Source organism: Magallana gigas, chromosome 7 (genome assembly GCF_963853765.1).
Source record: "Magallana gigas chromosome 7, xbMagGiga1.1, whole genome shotgun sequence".
NCBI classification, from domain to species: Eukaryota; Metazoa; Mollusca; class Bivalvia; order Ostreida; family Ostreidae; genus Magallana; species Magallana gigas.
In genome coordinates, this window is record NC_088859.1 from 43,589,892 (window position 1) to 43,602,782 (window position 12,891).

The 12,891-nt window shown below is 33.1% G+C and overlaps 1 protein-coding gene across 2 annotated transcripts in view; it reads left to right on the forward strand.

The window, feature by feature from the left end:
- Window positions 1-12,891, forward strand: part of LOC105335563 (AP-3 complex subunit delta-1) — a 14,351-nt gene continuing 1,460 nt past the window's right edge. Inside the window, exons 1-33 of one of the 2 annotated variants that reach the window (XM_034458744.2) lie at window positions 1-212; window positions 977-1,072; window positions 1,570-1,650; window positions 1,781-1,861; window positions 2,183-2,290; window positions 2,455-2,584; window positions 2,961-3,100; window positions 3,285-3,358; window positions 3,448-3,497; window positions 4,734-4,783; window positions 5,241-5,289; window positions 5,704-5,849; window positions 6,051-6,199; window positions 6,467-6,593; window positions 6,719-6,822; window positions 7,015-7,246; window positions 7,503-7,648; window positions 8,011-8,109; window positions 8,284-8,344; window positions 8,438-8,506; window positions 8,611-8,686; window positions 8,931-9,103; window positions 9,537-9,613; window positions 9,942-10,107; window positions 10,382-10,525; window positions 10,630-10,764; window positions 10,869-11,033; window positions 11,337-11,384; window positions 11,500-11,637; window positions 11,799-11,939; window positions 12,073-12,158; window positions 12,407-12,531; window positions 12,718-12,797. In XM_034458744.2, the coding sequence (XP_034314635.1) occupies window positions 117-212; window positions 977-1,072; window positions 1,570-1,650; window positions 1,781-1,861; window positions 2,183-2,290; window positions 2,455-2,584; window positions 2,961-3,100; window positions 3,285-3,358; window positions 3,448-3,497; window positions 4,734-4,783; window positions 5,241-5,289; window positions 5,704-5,849; window positions 6,051-6,199; window positions 6,467-6,593; window positions 6,719-6,822; window positions 7,015-7,246; window positions 7,503-7,648; window positions 8,011-8,109; window positions 8,284-8,344; window positions 8,438-8,506; window positions 8,611-8,686; window positions 8,931-9,103; window positions 9,537-9,613; window positions 9,942-10,107; window positions 10,382-10,525; window positions 10,630-10,764; window positions 10,869-11,033; window positions 11,337-11,384; window positions 11,500-11,637; window positions 11,799-11,939; window positions 12,073-12,158; window positions 12,407-12,531; window positions 12,718-12,797 (3,642 nt within the window). In that variant the 5' untranslated portion in view covers window positions 1-116. The remainder of the gene's footprint in view (window positions 213-976; window positions 1,073-1,569; window positions 1,651-1,780; window positions 1,862-2,182; window positions 2,291-2,454; window positions 2,585-2,960; window positions 3,101-3,284; window positions 3,359-3,447; window positions 3,498-4,733; window positions 4,784-5,240; window positions 5,290-5,703; window positions 5,850-6,050; window positions 6,200-6,466; window positions 6,594-6,718; window positions 6,823-7,014; window positions 7,247-7,502; window positions 7,649-8,010; window positions 8,110-8,283; window positions 8,345-8,437; window positions 8,507-8,610; window positions 8,687-8,930; window positions 9,104-9,536; window positions 9,614-9,941; window positions 10,108-10,381; window positions 10,526-10,629; window positions 10,765-10,868; window positions 11,034-11,336; window positions 11,385-11,499; window positions 11,638-11,798; window positions 11,940-12,072; window positions 12,159-12,406; window positions 12,532-12,717; window positions 12,798-12,891) is intronic. The other variant, XM_034458746.2, reaches the window with a different exon arrangement.

The following is a 12,891-nucleotide window of genomic DNA, read 5'->3' on the forward strand; positions in this document are numbered from 1 at the left end:
ATGTGTACATTTCCAGTCCACACGTCAACATCTCACATGATTTAGATTGAATCCATTTTGGTTTCCTGTTGAAAGTATGAAGCGGTGTTATTAATATACTTGGATACTGCGATACCATGGCTCTTAAGAAAGTAAAGGGCACTCTAGAACGAGTGTTGGACAAAAATCTCCAAGATTTAGTCCGAGGCATTCGCAACCACAAAGAGAATGAGGTGGGATGATAAAATCGATATCATTTAGAAGCTTGAAATTATTAGCTACTGTTTACAAATAGAGATAATATTATCTTGATTATGGGGCGTTTGCTTCGCTAATAAAATAAATAAGACTGAATTTTAAAAGGAAGTTAGTAATGGATCGGTGAAATGATATGAATAGCGTGTAGGTTTTCAACGAAGTTACAGAGAACTCTCCATCTGTTCGTGAATACAACAATATTGGAATAATAAATAATTGGGTGTTTGTAGCCATTTTAGTCATAATACAGATAAGAGAGCAAGACCACATGTGTCCACTATAGTCCAGTTGTCGACTCACTTTTTGACAACTCCTATACTAACCAATTGTAATGAAGAGTATCAGGGACAGTATGCATTACAAGGGATACATGTTACGCACTTTCTTCTTTTTAAATTTAAATCCTCGTAAAATGAATTATTTCAACATAAAAGATTTTTAGTATAGTATGTTCAGAAGAATTTTGGTTGTCTTATTTAAGACCATAGTTTATCATTAATCCCGAGGCTAGAACTATTTTTGTCATTCACTTTGACTTTCAACTCAGACTTTTACTTGTCATTTGAGTACTACAAGTGGAACAGTATTTATGAAACTTAAAAGTCTTGAAAATAGCTGGTACAAAGGCAATGGTCTGTTATTATATAATAATAACTTCACAAGGTGTACAACAAATACAGAAAGCACATGTGCACATGTTACTTGTCAGGTGGATACAACATTATTTTTTTATTTTCAGGGAAAGTACATTGCAGAGTGTATTGATGAGATAAAACAAGAGTTAAGACAGGAGAACCAAGCCGTGAAAGCCAATGCAGTCAACAAGCTTTTATATGTAAGAAAATGTAAACCTTATCAGAAAAATGTAAAATGCGAAACAAACATAAATATGTAAGTACATGTACATACAGCTTGCTAATTTTTACTGTGAAAGCCTATGTTTGTAACTACATATCATTTTCCAACATTCATGCATGCACATGTAGTTGTTGTTCAACAGATGTAAAGTTTTATTGTTTCCATAAGATTATAAATATCAACAAGCTTTTACAAGTATGTAAGTTGTACAAAAATGACATGATTCATGACATACACATTGCATAACTTTCATCTCCAACTTGAAGCTTTAAAGAGAAAATCAAATTACTTCATAGTGATAGTTTTATGTCTAAAAGATGTTGAAGAAATGTTATTCTATTTGAATCTCTATTAAAAGTGCATTATTGAAACTAATTCTATAGATGTTTTATTCATTAAATATGGCCTTTAAGGTTTCAATGATCCGGCAACTCTATTTTATAGAATTAAAAATTATATCTGTGACCCTTTCAGCTCCAAATGCTGGGCTATGACATCAGCTGGGCTGCCTTCCACATCATTGAAGTCATGAGTTCAACCAAATTTACCTTCAAGGTGAGTTCCTCATTCAAAGATCATTAGATTTGTGTATTGTATCAGTATATTAATTATAGGAAAATGCATCTCTATATATCTGTATCTATATATAACAAAATAAGTTTGATCTTATCTTCTTTGTAAACAGAGGATTGGGTATTTAGCTGCTGCACAGAGTTTCCACGATAGTACAGATGTTCTTATGCTGACCACCAACATGATCCGAAAGGTAGCAAATTTTTTTTTTTAAATAAGAGTTGCTATTTGCTGATAACTGATCCCATTTTACCACTTTATGCATTATGCATACAAATTATTTTTGGGTGAATACGTTAGTTTTTTGAGGATTAAGTTTGGACATTTTTAGTATATCAATACATGTATGATTTGGAATACAACTAAACAAAATGCTTTGTATACAGGTTAAAACTGTTTGTGTAAGTGAAAGGGTGAATTTTGAAAAATTAAATGTAAATTTAAAGGCAGTATTTCCCTCTTCAGGGTGTTGCATACTCAGTAAATTAATTCTTGTTTCTCTCCCTCGCTGTAGGACCTGAGCAGTCAGAACATGTATGATGCTGGGGTAGCACTGACCGGACTGGCTTGTTTTGTCACTGCAGATCTCGCCAGAGATCTGGCCAATGACATTATGACTCTTGTAAGTTGATATTATACATGTACATGTAGTCCCTGTGTTTTATATATTATAAATTGCATAGTTCTCTGAACAAATTTTTACATAATGATTCACCGAATACATACTGCCACTTAATTAAAATTTTTGAGATTCAATTGTAATTCAAATCAAACATTAAATTCCAGATGACATCCACACGTCCTTACTTAAGAAAGAAAGCTGTACTTATAATGTATAAGGTGTTTCTGCAATTCCCAGAGGCATTAAGACCTGCATTCCCAAGGCTTAAAGAAAAATTGGAGGATCCAGACACAGGTTATATGCTTTTATTGATTTCAAGGGCACACTTTGTGTTAAGTATATTATTTTGTCCTATGTTGATGAGATGTTGTTATTGCCAAATAATGACCACACGGGCTATTATATTATCAAGATTACTGTCACAATGTAGTTATTTTGTACATGTTTAAAAATTGTACGCAAGTGCATTTATATCACTAATACAATTTCATTGTTAAGATTATTGTTGAAAAATATTAAGGTCCTTTGTAGGGTATTTTTATTCATAGTTCTAATCTACATGTTAATCTCTCAAGACAATGCAATCCCAAAACCACTTAATGAAGTAGACTTTGAAAAATTTGAAATTGATTCTGTGTATCCATATGTAAAATATGATGAAATTTTACAGGTGTACAGTCTGCTGCAGTGAATGTAATTTGTGAGTTGGCCAGGAAAAATCCACAAAACTACCTCTCTCTGGCCCCTCTCTTCTTCAAGCTGATGACCAGTTCTTCAAACAACTGGGTCCTCATTAAAATCATCAAACTGGTAAGTATAATATCTACATGCAGACAACCCAGTTTGCTATTGCAAAGAAATGTTGAAGCCAGCAGTGACTGGATTACAATGTTGTCTGTCAGCAATTTATGAAAAATATGAAAAAGGTGAAATTTATTTGAGCATTTATGAATTGGAATTTTAAAAACTCAGTATGTTTTTTTTTTAATTTTAGTTTAGTGCATTAACTCCACTGGAACCCAGACTAGGGAAAAAACTTATAGAGCCATTAACCAATTTAATCCATAGGTAAGGTTTTAAGATGATGAAAATGTATGAATATTTGATTGATTGATCAGGTTCAATTCACAGTTAAGTGATTTACCTTTAATTGACAGCACCTCAGCCATGTCTCTTCTGTATGAGTGCATCAATACAGTTATAGCAGGTGAGTGGTTTTTATTGCAAATATTTTCACTTTCTTTTGTTGGTTTTCATTCATTTAGTTTGTTGAATACAGAGAATTTGGGAATAGAGTTGGTGTATTTTCTCTTAGTTCTATTTTTATATACTTTTTTTTACTCCCTCTTTCATTTTGTGTATTTTTAACACTTTTGATTATACCTAAAATGTCAGGAGGAAGCTTTACTCCATAAAGTACCTTTTTTCACTTCTGGTTGTTCATGTACATTTTTTTTAATTGATGAAAACTCAACTTCCTCTTGAAATAAATATTGATCTATATGTATATGGAAGAAAAATATTGTGCCTGCAGTAATTATCTTAGAAATTTTGGTATCACATCATCTAAGCGATTGTCAGTTTTAGAATATCACTATGTCGTGCCTTTTATATTTGTTTTTTAGAGCACATGTATATGTATTTCTGTAGTAGCATGCTTTGTAAATTTTATTCGTAGAAAATTGCACATAAAAACATATTTCTAATATAAACATAGTTTCTTTTATTATTGAAATTCAAATGGATTGGGTAACAGACATGGCCTAAGTAAATCCTCTCCAAAATACAAAGTCAAATATTTCCATAGAATATAGTATTACTGCTTTAGAGAGTGATGTTATTAATATTTTGTGTATATAAGACAAGGGAAAATTTAATATTTGGTAATTATCGTAACTTTTATCTTATATAAATTGTAAGATGATTTGTTGGTTAACATATGCATTCTCACCTACATTTAGAAATCCACCATTATATATCTGACATGGATAATTCTCAATTTGGTTTTTGATAAGGATTGAAACATTGTGTATGACTGCTCACTATAATGAATTTAATGTTGTACCTGTACATTCGTGTTACTGCTTATTGAAATGAAGTCTGTATTGTTTGCTTTGTATTCATTGCCTTGAAGCAAAGTTAAAAAGAATGTTTATTGTATCTATGTGTTCAGACAGTTAAAAAATGTGAAATCTTGTTGAAATTTTAAATGAGGCCAGTTCCTCCAAGTTGGAATTTTTCTTGTGCATATATTAATCTTGAATAGGTAAAACTAGTACTTTATACTTGGTACACATACTAAGCTTGCTATAATTGTGGTGGGACTATATTGTTTGCTTTGACAGAGCATTCAGGAACAATAACTGCTTGGAGTTGAATACACAAGGGACACTACTGCTGGCACAATATTGAGATATAATTGTTTTTCTTCCTTTACTTACAGTACTCATTTCTATATCTTCAGGCATCCCCAATCACACCGCCTCAATTCAGGTAACTCAATGCGGGCTTCTGGAAGCAGTGAATGTTTGACATTTCAATTTAGCTGACTTTTCTCCTTTAGCGGGATTTGGAATTTATTGCCCTGTTGTGTTTCAATTATCCTCATTTGTCAAACAATCATTGCTTATTTTGTATCAACTTGAATTATTCTTTGAATATTCATTTATTTTAAAAGTTTCATTGATTTTGTTCTTGATATAATGAGAAGTTGTTACATTTACTGGTTCCTTGGTTCCGATCTTATTCCCAGAAATCCTTGGCATGTTACACTTCTTGGCTATGAATATAATGAAATACACTGATGCATGTTGGGAGATGTATATAGAATATACTGTAGTTTACATCCAGTCCACTATATATGAAGCAGGGCTTCAATTTTATTGAAAAACAAATTTTTTTCTTGAAACCAATTTATTTACAGTGTTTATTTTTGTATATTCTTGAATAGCTCTGCGTACAGAAATTAAGGATTTTGATAGAAGACTCTGATCAAAATTGTAAGTAAAACTCATTTTAAGATGTAATGCATTTGCAGTTTAGTATAAAAAACAAAGAAAGATGTTTGTTTGTATTTAAGTAATGATTAGTGTGATGTCAGACACAAACATCAGAGCTGTATGATGGCCAAAAAGGCTTAAAATTTTACAACAATCTTACAATTCAAAAGAAATAACGATTTCTCCAGCTGATCTTGTGAATTTCATTGAAATAAAAATAATCATTTTCAGTCATATCTGATTTTCGTTGTATACAAATGTTGAGTATAAAATATAGAATCAGGCCCAGTTCAACTTTGAGTGAATGTTACATGTAAATACCATCAAGTATAAAACACAATTTTGCAAATAATACTTAAAAATACATTTTGATTTGAATACTTGCTCTTAATCAAGTATTTGTTGTTATTTCAGTGAAATATCTTGGACTTTTGGCCATGTCAAAGATTTTGGCCACTCACCCAAAGAGTGTCCAATCCCACAAAGATTTGATTCTGCAATGTTTGGATGACAAGGATGAATCCATCAGATTACGAGCCCTTGACCTGATTTATGGAATGGTAGGGGGTCTTTGGAATTCAACAGAAATATTCTAGATATCAAATTATACTCTATGAAAAGAAAGAAAAAAATATTTGAATGTTGAATGGCTTTGGTTCTCTTTGAAACTTTGAATGTAATCTACGTATTGTTAGTTTTGAGACAGCCATGATCTAAAGATGTTGTGGATATAATTGGCATTTTTTTGTTTGCAAAAACAGGTTTCTAAGAAGAACCTAATGGAGATAGCGAAGAAGTTGATGGTGCACATGGATAAAGCTGAAGGAACCCACTACAGGGATGAACTACTGGCCAAGATCGTGGAAATCTCCAGTCAGTCCAACTACCAGTATATCACTAACTTTGAATGGTATGTCAAATTTAGATAACTCTGCGCAAGCAGTCAGAAAGGTTCTTTTAGAAATTTTTTGCCTAAGCATTATTTATCTTACTGAAAATTCCAACCAATTTTGTGTATTTGTTGCTGTTGAAGGTCATTTTTCTTGGTTTTTGTTAGAGAGAGAATATGAAAATATTTAAAGAAAAATTGTTTTTATAGTACATGTTTATTTACAAGTTGTTTTGTTTATGTTTCATCAAAGGTTTTGGTTTCTATACATGTACATAAATATTTAAGGTATGTCAGTGTGTTAGTTGAGTTGACAAGAATGGAGGGAACTAGACACGGTCGAATGATCGCCTCACAGATGTTGGATGTAGCCATCAGGGTGCAGGCAATACGACCATTTGCTGTGTCACAGATGGTAAGGACAAGCTTCCTTCCTTGGAAAAATGTTGCAATTTCTTTTTTTAATAAATTTAATGTATTTGTCAATACATTGTTGTACAGCTTTTGATATGAAATCTGAAAAATGGAGATTTGTTGTAGGCCTTGTTGCTGGAGAATTCACATATCCTAGCCAATAACTCTCAGAGGAATGGAATATGTGAAGTCTTGTATGCAGCAGCGTGGATCTGTGGAGAGTTTTCTCAGTAAGCGATTGGAAACCATTTGCACAGAAATAACAATAAAGACCCCTTCTAAAAAAAACCCCAAAAATTATTACATAAAGATGTTCACTTACAGAACAAGAACAAATATTTATCAAAAACCTTTAATGAAATTTAATCGACTCATCCAAATAAAAATGGCAATCATAATAATCATCTTATCGATACTTCTAGGCACCTGAAAAATCCAAGGGAGGCATTAGAAGCAATGTTGAAACCCAAGATAACAACACTTCCTGGACACATACAGAGTGTGTTTGTACAGAACATTATGAAGTTGTTTGGCAGCATTCTGAAGTCTGCGGAGGAGAACGAGGATCAGGAAACCATGAAGGAGCTTTGTCAGCTGTTGACCAACAAGCTGCCCATATTCATACAGAGTGCTGATCTAGAGGTCCAAGAAAGGGTGAGTTCTGCTGTCTCTTTCTGTTTGATTTGTACATGTAAGACATTGAAAGTAGTTTTGAACAAAAGGTATGGTTATCAAAACTTGAAATAGACACAGTTTTGGATTTTGAAAATAATTTGTGTTAAATTTAAGGTACTCTGTTATACTGGATTAAACTGGGACCAACCAAATTATACTCCTCCCCCAAATTTGACATTGAACTGCACCATGAAGGCAACGTAATCTCAATTTTTATTTTATCTTTCTTGTACAGGCCTGTTGCATGCTACAGTTAGTAAAGTATGTTCAGAAACTGATAGAGAAGGATGCCAAAGTTGGAGATGAAGTGTCTAGCTTGTTTGCTGGAGATTTAAATCCTGTGGCGCCTAAAGCTCAGCGTAAAGTGCCTGTTCCTGAAGGGTAAGGCCTACATACAATGTGTTTTTAAAAATAATCAGTCATCTCTCTACAACATCATGGCATGGCATTAGATTATACATGTAAGTAGAGAACTTACAGCTGTGTTATTTGTACCAGAATATTTTAAGATAAGATATGCATTTTCATTTTAAATTCAATATAACATACTAAGGTGTCCATCATGCCTAAATTTAAGATTGGAACTAAAATAATTATATAAATCTCTGATCATATTCTTTGAACCTTAATAAAATGGCAACTAATGGTAGATAGTTTGTTAAGTTCACTGAAAATTTCTCACTGTTGAGGTATTGAGAACCAGTAAATACAAAGCTAATCATGCTGTATTCTATTTATCACAGATTGGACTTGGACAAGTGGATTAATGAGCCATTGTCAGAGAGTTCTTCAGAGGACGAGCCCACTACTTCCATATTTGCCATCAATCATGATGATTCCAAGTATGTGGACTAAAAGAGTCATTCTTGTATTATGAAACAGCATAAGGATTTGTTTACATAAGGAATATGAATTCTACAGATATGAAGTTCATCAGACTTTGATGTCTTATTACTTTTGAAAATGCATTATCATTTTGTTAAGCTCTGAAATAACACAGATGTTTTCGCTTACAGGTCTTTCTATAAGGAGGAGAAAAAGAATGTTCCAGAGCTTACAGAGGAAGAACTAGAAAAGGTAGGAAATACTCCATAATAAAAGACATTGAAATATTGTGACAGTAATATTTTAAGCATTTCCTGTTTTGTTACATTTGTAATTTAATTCTAGAGAAGAGAACAGAGGAAGATGGAGCAAATGCATAATCCACACTATTTAAGAATGGAAAACAAACCAAAGGTACAAAAATATTGAAAGCTTGAAAACTACCTGTTTATCATCAGATACGAAATTTATATTAATTACTTTGTCCTGAATAAAACCGACTGACTTGTTGATTTTAGAAATCTGCTGCTGTTGAAGAAGCAGAAGAAAGTCCTGTGATGCAGATTGACCTAACTGTCCCTCTCCATGTACCAGGTAAGGGTTTGGGGACAACTTCCTCCAGATACTTGCAATATTTAAACTGATGGTAATTGTGAACCTTTATTGTAATAAAAGTTAAGTATGTAATTTTCCTTAAACCAAATCTTCAATAAAACACTGTGCTTTAAAAAAAATTATGCATGACAAGAAAACTGTTACAGTGCATAAGATTTTTGTTTTGTTACCAAGATCTTGCTGAATGCTTTGAAAATATGTTGAATATTTTATTTTTCCATAGGACTAGCATCATCAGACAAATATCTGAAGCTGGCCTCACAAGACCGTGAGAAATCGAGGAAGAAGACTAAGCATGGTAAAACCAAAAAGAAGAAGAAAGGACAGCCAGTGGTAGAGTCGGATGAGGATGTTCCTGTTCAACACACAGTCAGCACACTGGTGGACATGCCCGAGGTGAGTTTCCTGTCTCAGGGGCATTATGGGTAGATCATTGTCTAAGAGCCTTGCCATTCCTTGCAAGGAATGGATAAGAGCTGGTAGGGTCACTGCCCCCCCCCCCCCCCCCCCCCCCCCCCCCCCCCGTTATTAAGGAATGATGAAATGCAAGGATAATGACCTCATTTGCATTGTAAAATCCACATTGAAAGAAAGCAGAAATCAGTAAATGACAGAACATTTGATTTGCAAGTCTATATTCTTTAAAGTTTAATGGATTTATAGAGTAACACAACAGGTTGTTTTTAATACTTAGACTCTGCTGGAATCTCCTTTTTGATGTCCCATTTGTACTTGACTATGTACAAATAATAATAATAAAAACTAAATTGTTCCAAATCTCATGACAGACTGGTAATTGAAGATTTAAACCTTTGTTTTTGTTTGGCAGGGTGCCAATACATCTGACAAAGAGGATGACAGAAAGACATCTGATCCTTTCAAACGTTTGGATATGGACTTGGACAAGTAAGACACCTGGTGTTATTTCAATTTAAAAGATGCTTCTATGTTTCCACTGGTTTTAGATACATGTAAAATAGTCACTATCTTGTATTCTGACTAGATAAAGTTATAGAGGGAAAAGTGTATGCTCATGATGCTATGCATCATGAAAATTGAATCACTGATGAAGTATATGAAAAAAAAAAATTGACATCAAGGTTGAAACTACATGTATTAAATTTTATACCTTGTGATTTGGAAAAATATAGATCTAATGTTAAACTGTTCACTTGGACATTTTCTTTCAAATCTGCATGTACATGTAACTCAAAAACTTATGTTTGTTTGACAGGCCTTTAAGAGATGACGAGGTTTTGCCTGTCCGAACACACAGAATAGTCTTGGAATCGGGAGATATGGTGGATGTGGAAGGTGAAGAGGTCAAACCAAAGAAAAAACACAAGAAGGTGAAGGACAAGGAAGACAAAAAGAAACATCGTAAAGACGGGAAAGAGAAGGTTTGTGTACAATGATAACGTATACGAAGTATAAAGAAGATTTTTTTGTTTCTAGTTTTACAATTCATAAATGTACCAGTACCAACACACTTAATGTTCATAAGATAATGTTTGAATCCATTTTATTGTTTGTTTATTGTAATCTAACCATACATACTAGTACACCATATTATATTCATGAGATAATGTTTGAACCCATATCTTTGTTTCTGAAGTGATTTTAACAGGCATACCAATATACTTTTTACAAACCCATTTAAATGTTAACTTGCAGAAGTCTAAAAAGAAGCAGAAAAGTGAAGAAGCTTCAGGTTCTGCTTCTAACCTCCTCATGGAGGATGATGGCTCCCCAGAGCACGCCCCCATTGCCAACGGTCTTCCACAGTCTCCTGAACAAGGAAAAACAGAGCAAGAAAAGGTAGCAGTTACTGCACTGCAGGCTAGAGATTTATACAAAATTGAAGCTTTGCTAGAGGTGCTTGCTTATATAATAGGATAATTTTTTCTGCCTTTGTCTTGTAGGACAATGATTTAGATTTCTGGATGAATAATGATTCTACATCAGCTGCTAAATCCACAGAAGTTGAAATAAAAACTCCTGAAGTTAATGTAGAGTATGCAAATGTGTCAAGTGAGGAGGACAGCCAAAAAGAAAAGGTAACAAGGATGTGATCATTCTTTAGTGGAGAGTGAGAAAGGATTTCATGAGAATCATCCCCTTATGTAAAGTATGACTATTATCTGTTATTCTTTGTTATCAGAAAACAAAGAAAAAGAAAGAGAAGAAGGCTAAAAAAGAAAAGAAAAGTAAAAAGGACAAGAAGTTATTGAGAGCTGACTATGAGGAGGCTGAAGGAATCACTACTCCCTCTAAGGAACAGGTGCCCCCTTCTCAGGCGGAAACACCTGTGGCAGTTCAGCTTCCGGTTAGTTTCAGGATTTTCACAGAGTTTATCAGAATTAAGATCCTGTGTATACTTAATATGAATTGTTTGAACTATAAATGTACATATACCAGTGCCTTTTAAGTACTTTTAAGTACTCAACTTTTAACTTGATGCTCTGAAATGTGTGTTTACCAGTTATTTATGTTCTAAAGTAAAGACTGATGTGAAAAATATAATGACAATTCATGAATTAATTTTCATCTCTTAAGATATTGCATGAATAGTGTAATTAATTACTATGAAGTGAAATTTCCTCATTGAAGCTTCCTTTTTATTTTGCAGCCTATGTCATCATATGTAACCTTAGGGGAAAATAATTCCATAAAAATGGTATGTGTTGATATCATTCTTCAAATACTTGTATGGAGATCCACAAATGATAAATACCAAATGTATTGTTGAAAAGCTTGTTGTTACTGTAATATAATGATTTTTTTTCCTGTAGACTTGTGACATCCGAGCTAGTCACCAGAGAGGAGACCAGGTCATTGTCTCTGTAGTCTTTTCCAATCTTACTGACCATACCATCAAGGATTTAGAATTTAATGTCATGGACACCATGAACTTAAAGTTAATAAGATCTGTAAGTTTTGTTTATATTCAAGCAATATACTCTAAAGTGGCTTTATTTGCCAGAAAAGCATCATTAAATTGAATTGTTAAGTTGAACATAGAAAGTATCTTTAATATTAATTTCATTAAGTTTACAAGCTTTTAGGGATAAGTTGGGTTTTTTTTTTGTAGATGGGTAGTTCTCATCATGATGCCATCAAAGTTCCCTTTATACTGCTGCCCAGTGCTCAAAATGAGGGACAATTTGCCTTTAACATTCAAGAGATTAAAGTTCCCCAAAAACTGAAAGGAACACTGACATATATTGTTAAGGTACTGGTGTATGACATATATGAATTGATAAAAAATGTTTTTTGATTGTCTATCTGTCAGATACATAATTTGATAAAAATATTATTTTGAACTATGTTATCTTTATTTAATACACTTCATTTTTATTATGTAGATGGATGAAGGATCCACTCATGAAAAAATAGATTTTAAATTGACCTTTCCATGTAGCTCTTTCCTAGTCGCAACACCATGTAAAGGGTAAGGGAGATTTACTTTTTGTGCATTTTGGCAGGGTTGATGAATAATTTAACTTATGCACTTAAATTGCCATCTTGTGATATACTAGGATTAAAAGTGAACTCGCGGTGAGATGAGGACCCTTCAATGAAAATGAGATTACCACAGTCTTGTCTCAACCAATCTATGTAAATGTACATGTATGTGTGTCATGGCAAAGATGTGTTGGTAGAAATGGTGTCATATAAAGCTTTTGTTTATTATCACAGATCTAATTTCACTTCCCTCCTGGAGAGTGGAGATCTCACAGAAAAATCTTCTATACAGTTCACACCGCAGGATTCTGAATTCCCAGTCGTTCTAGCCAAAGTCTGCTTCTATCATCATTTTAGAGGTAAAGCGTTAATAGTAATCACTGGTCGTATGAATTTTGTGGTTTGCTAAAAAAATGTATGTGCCAAAACACATTTACAATTGAATTTCCTAATATTTATGTACGTGTATAAAGAAAAAAATATACCAATTCCTTTATTGTATGTTGTCTTGCATTATTATTTTATTGTTTTGATTTTATCAACAGTTGTGGAGCAAGTTGAAAAGAGCGCCTCTGTGTATAGTAAATCCATGCAAGGTCATCATATATGTCTTCTTGTAAAAATGGTATGTCATGGCAGTTAGCATACATGTAGATAGAAAATTGAAAATCTGAAAGAAAACCGAAATATACATGTATTATGAATTATAATGAATCTAT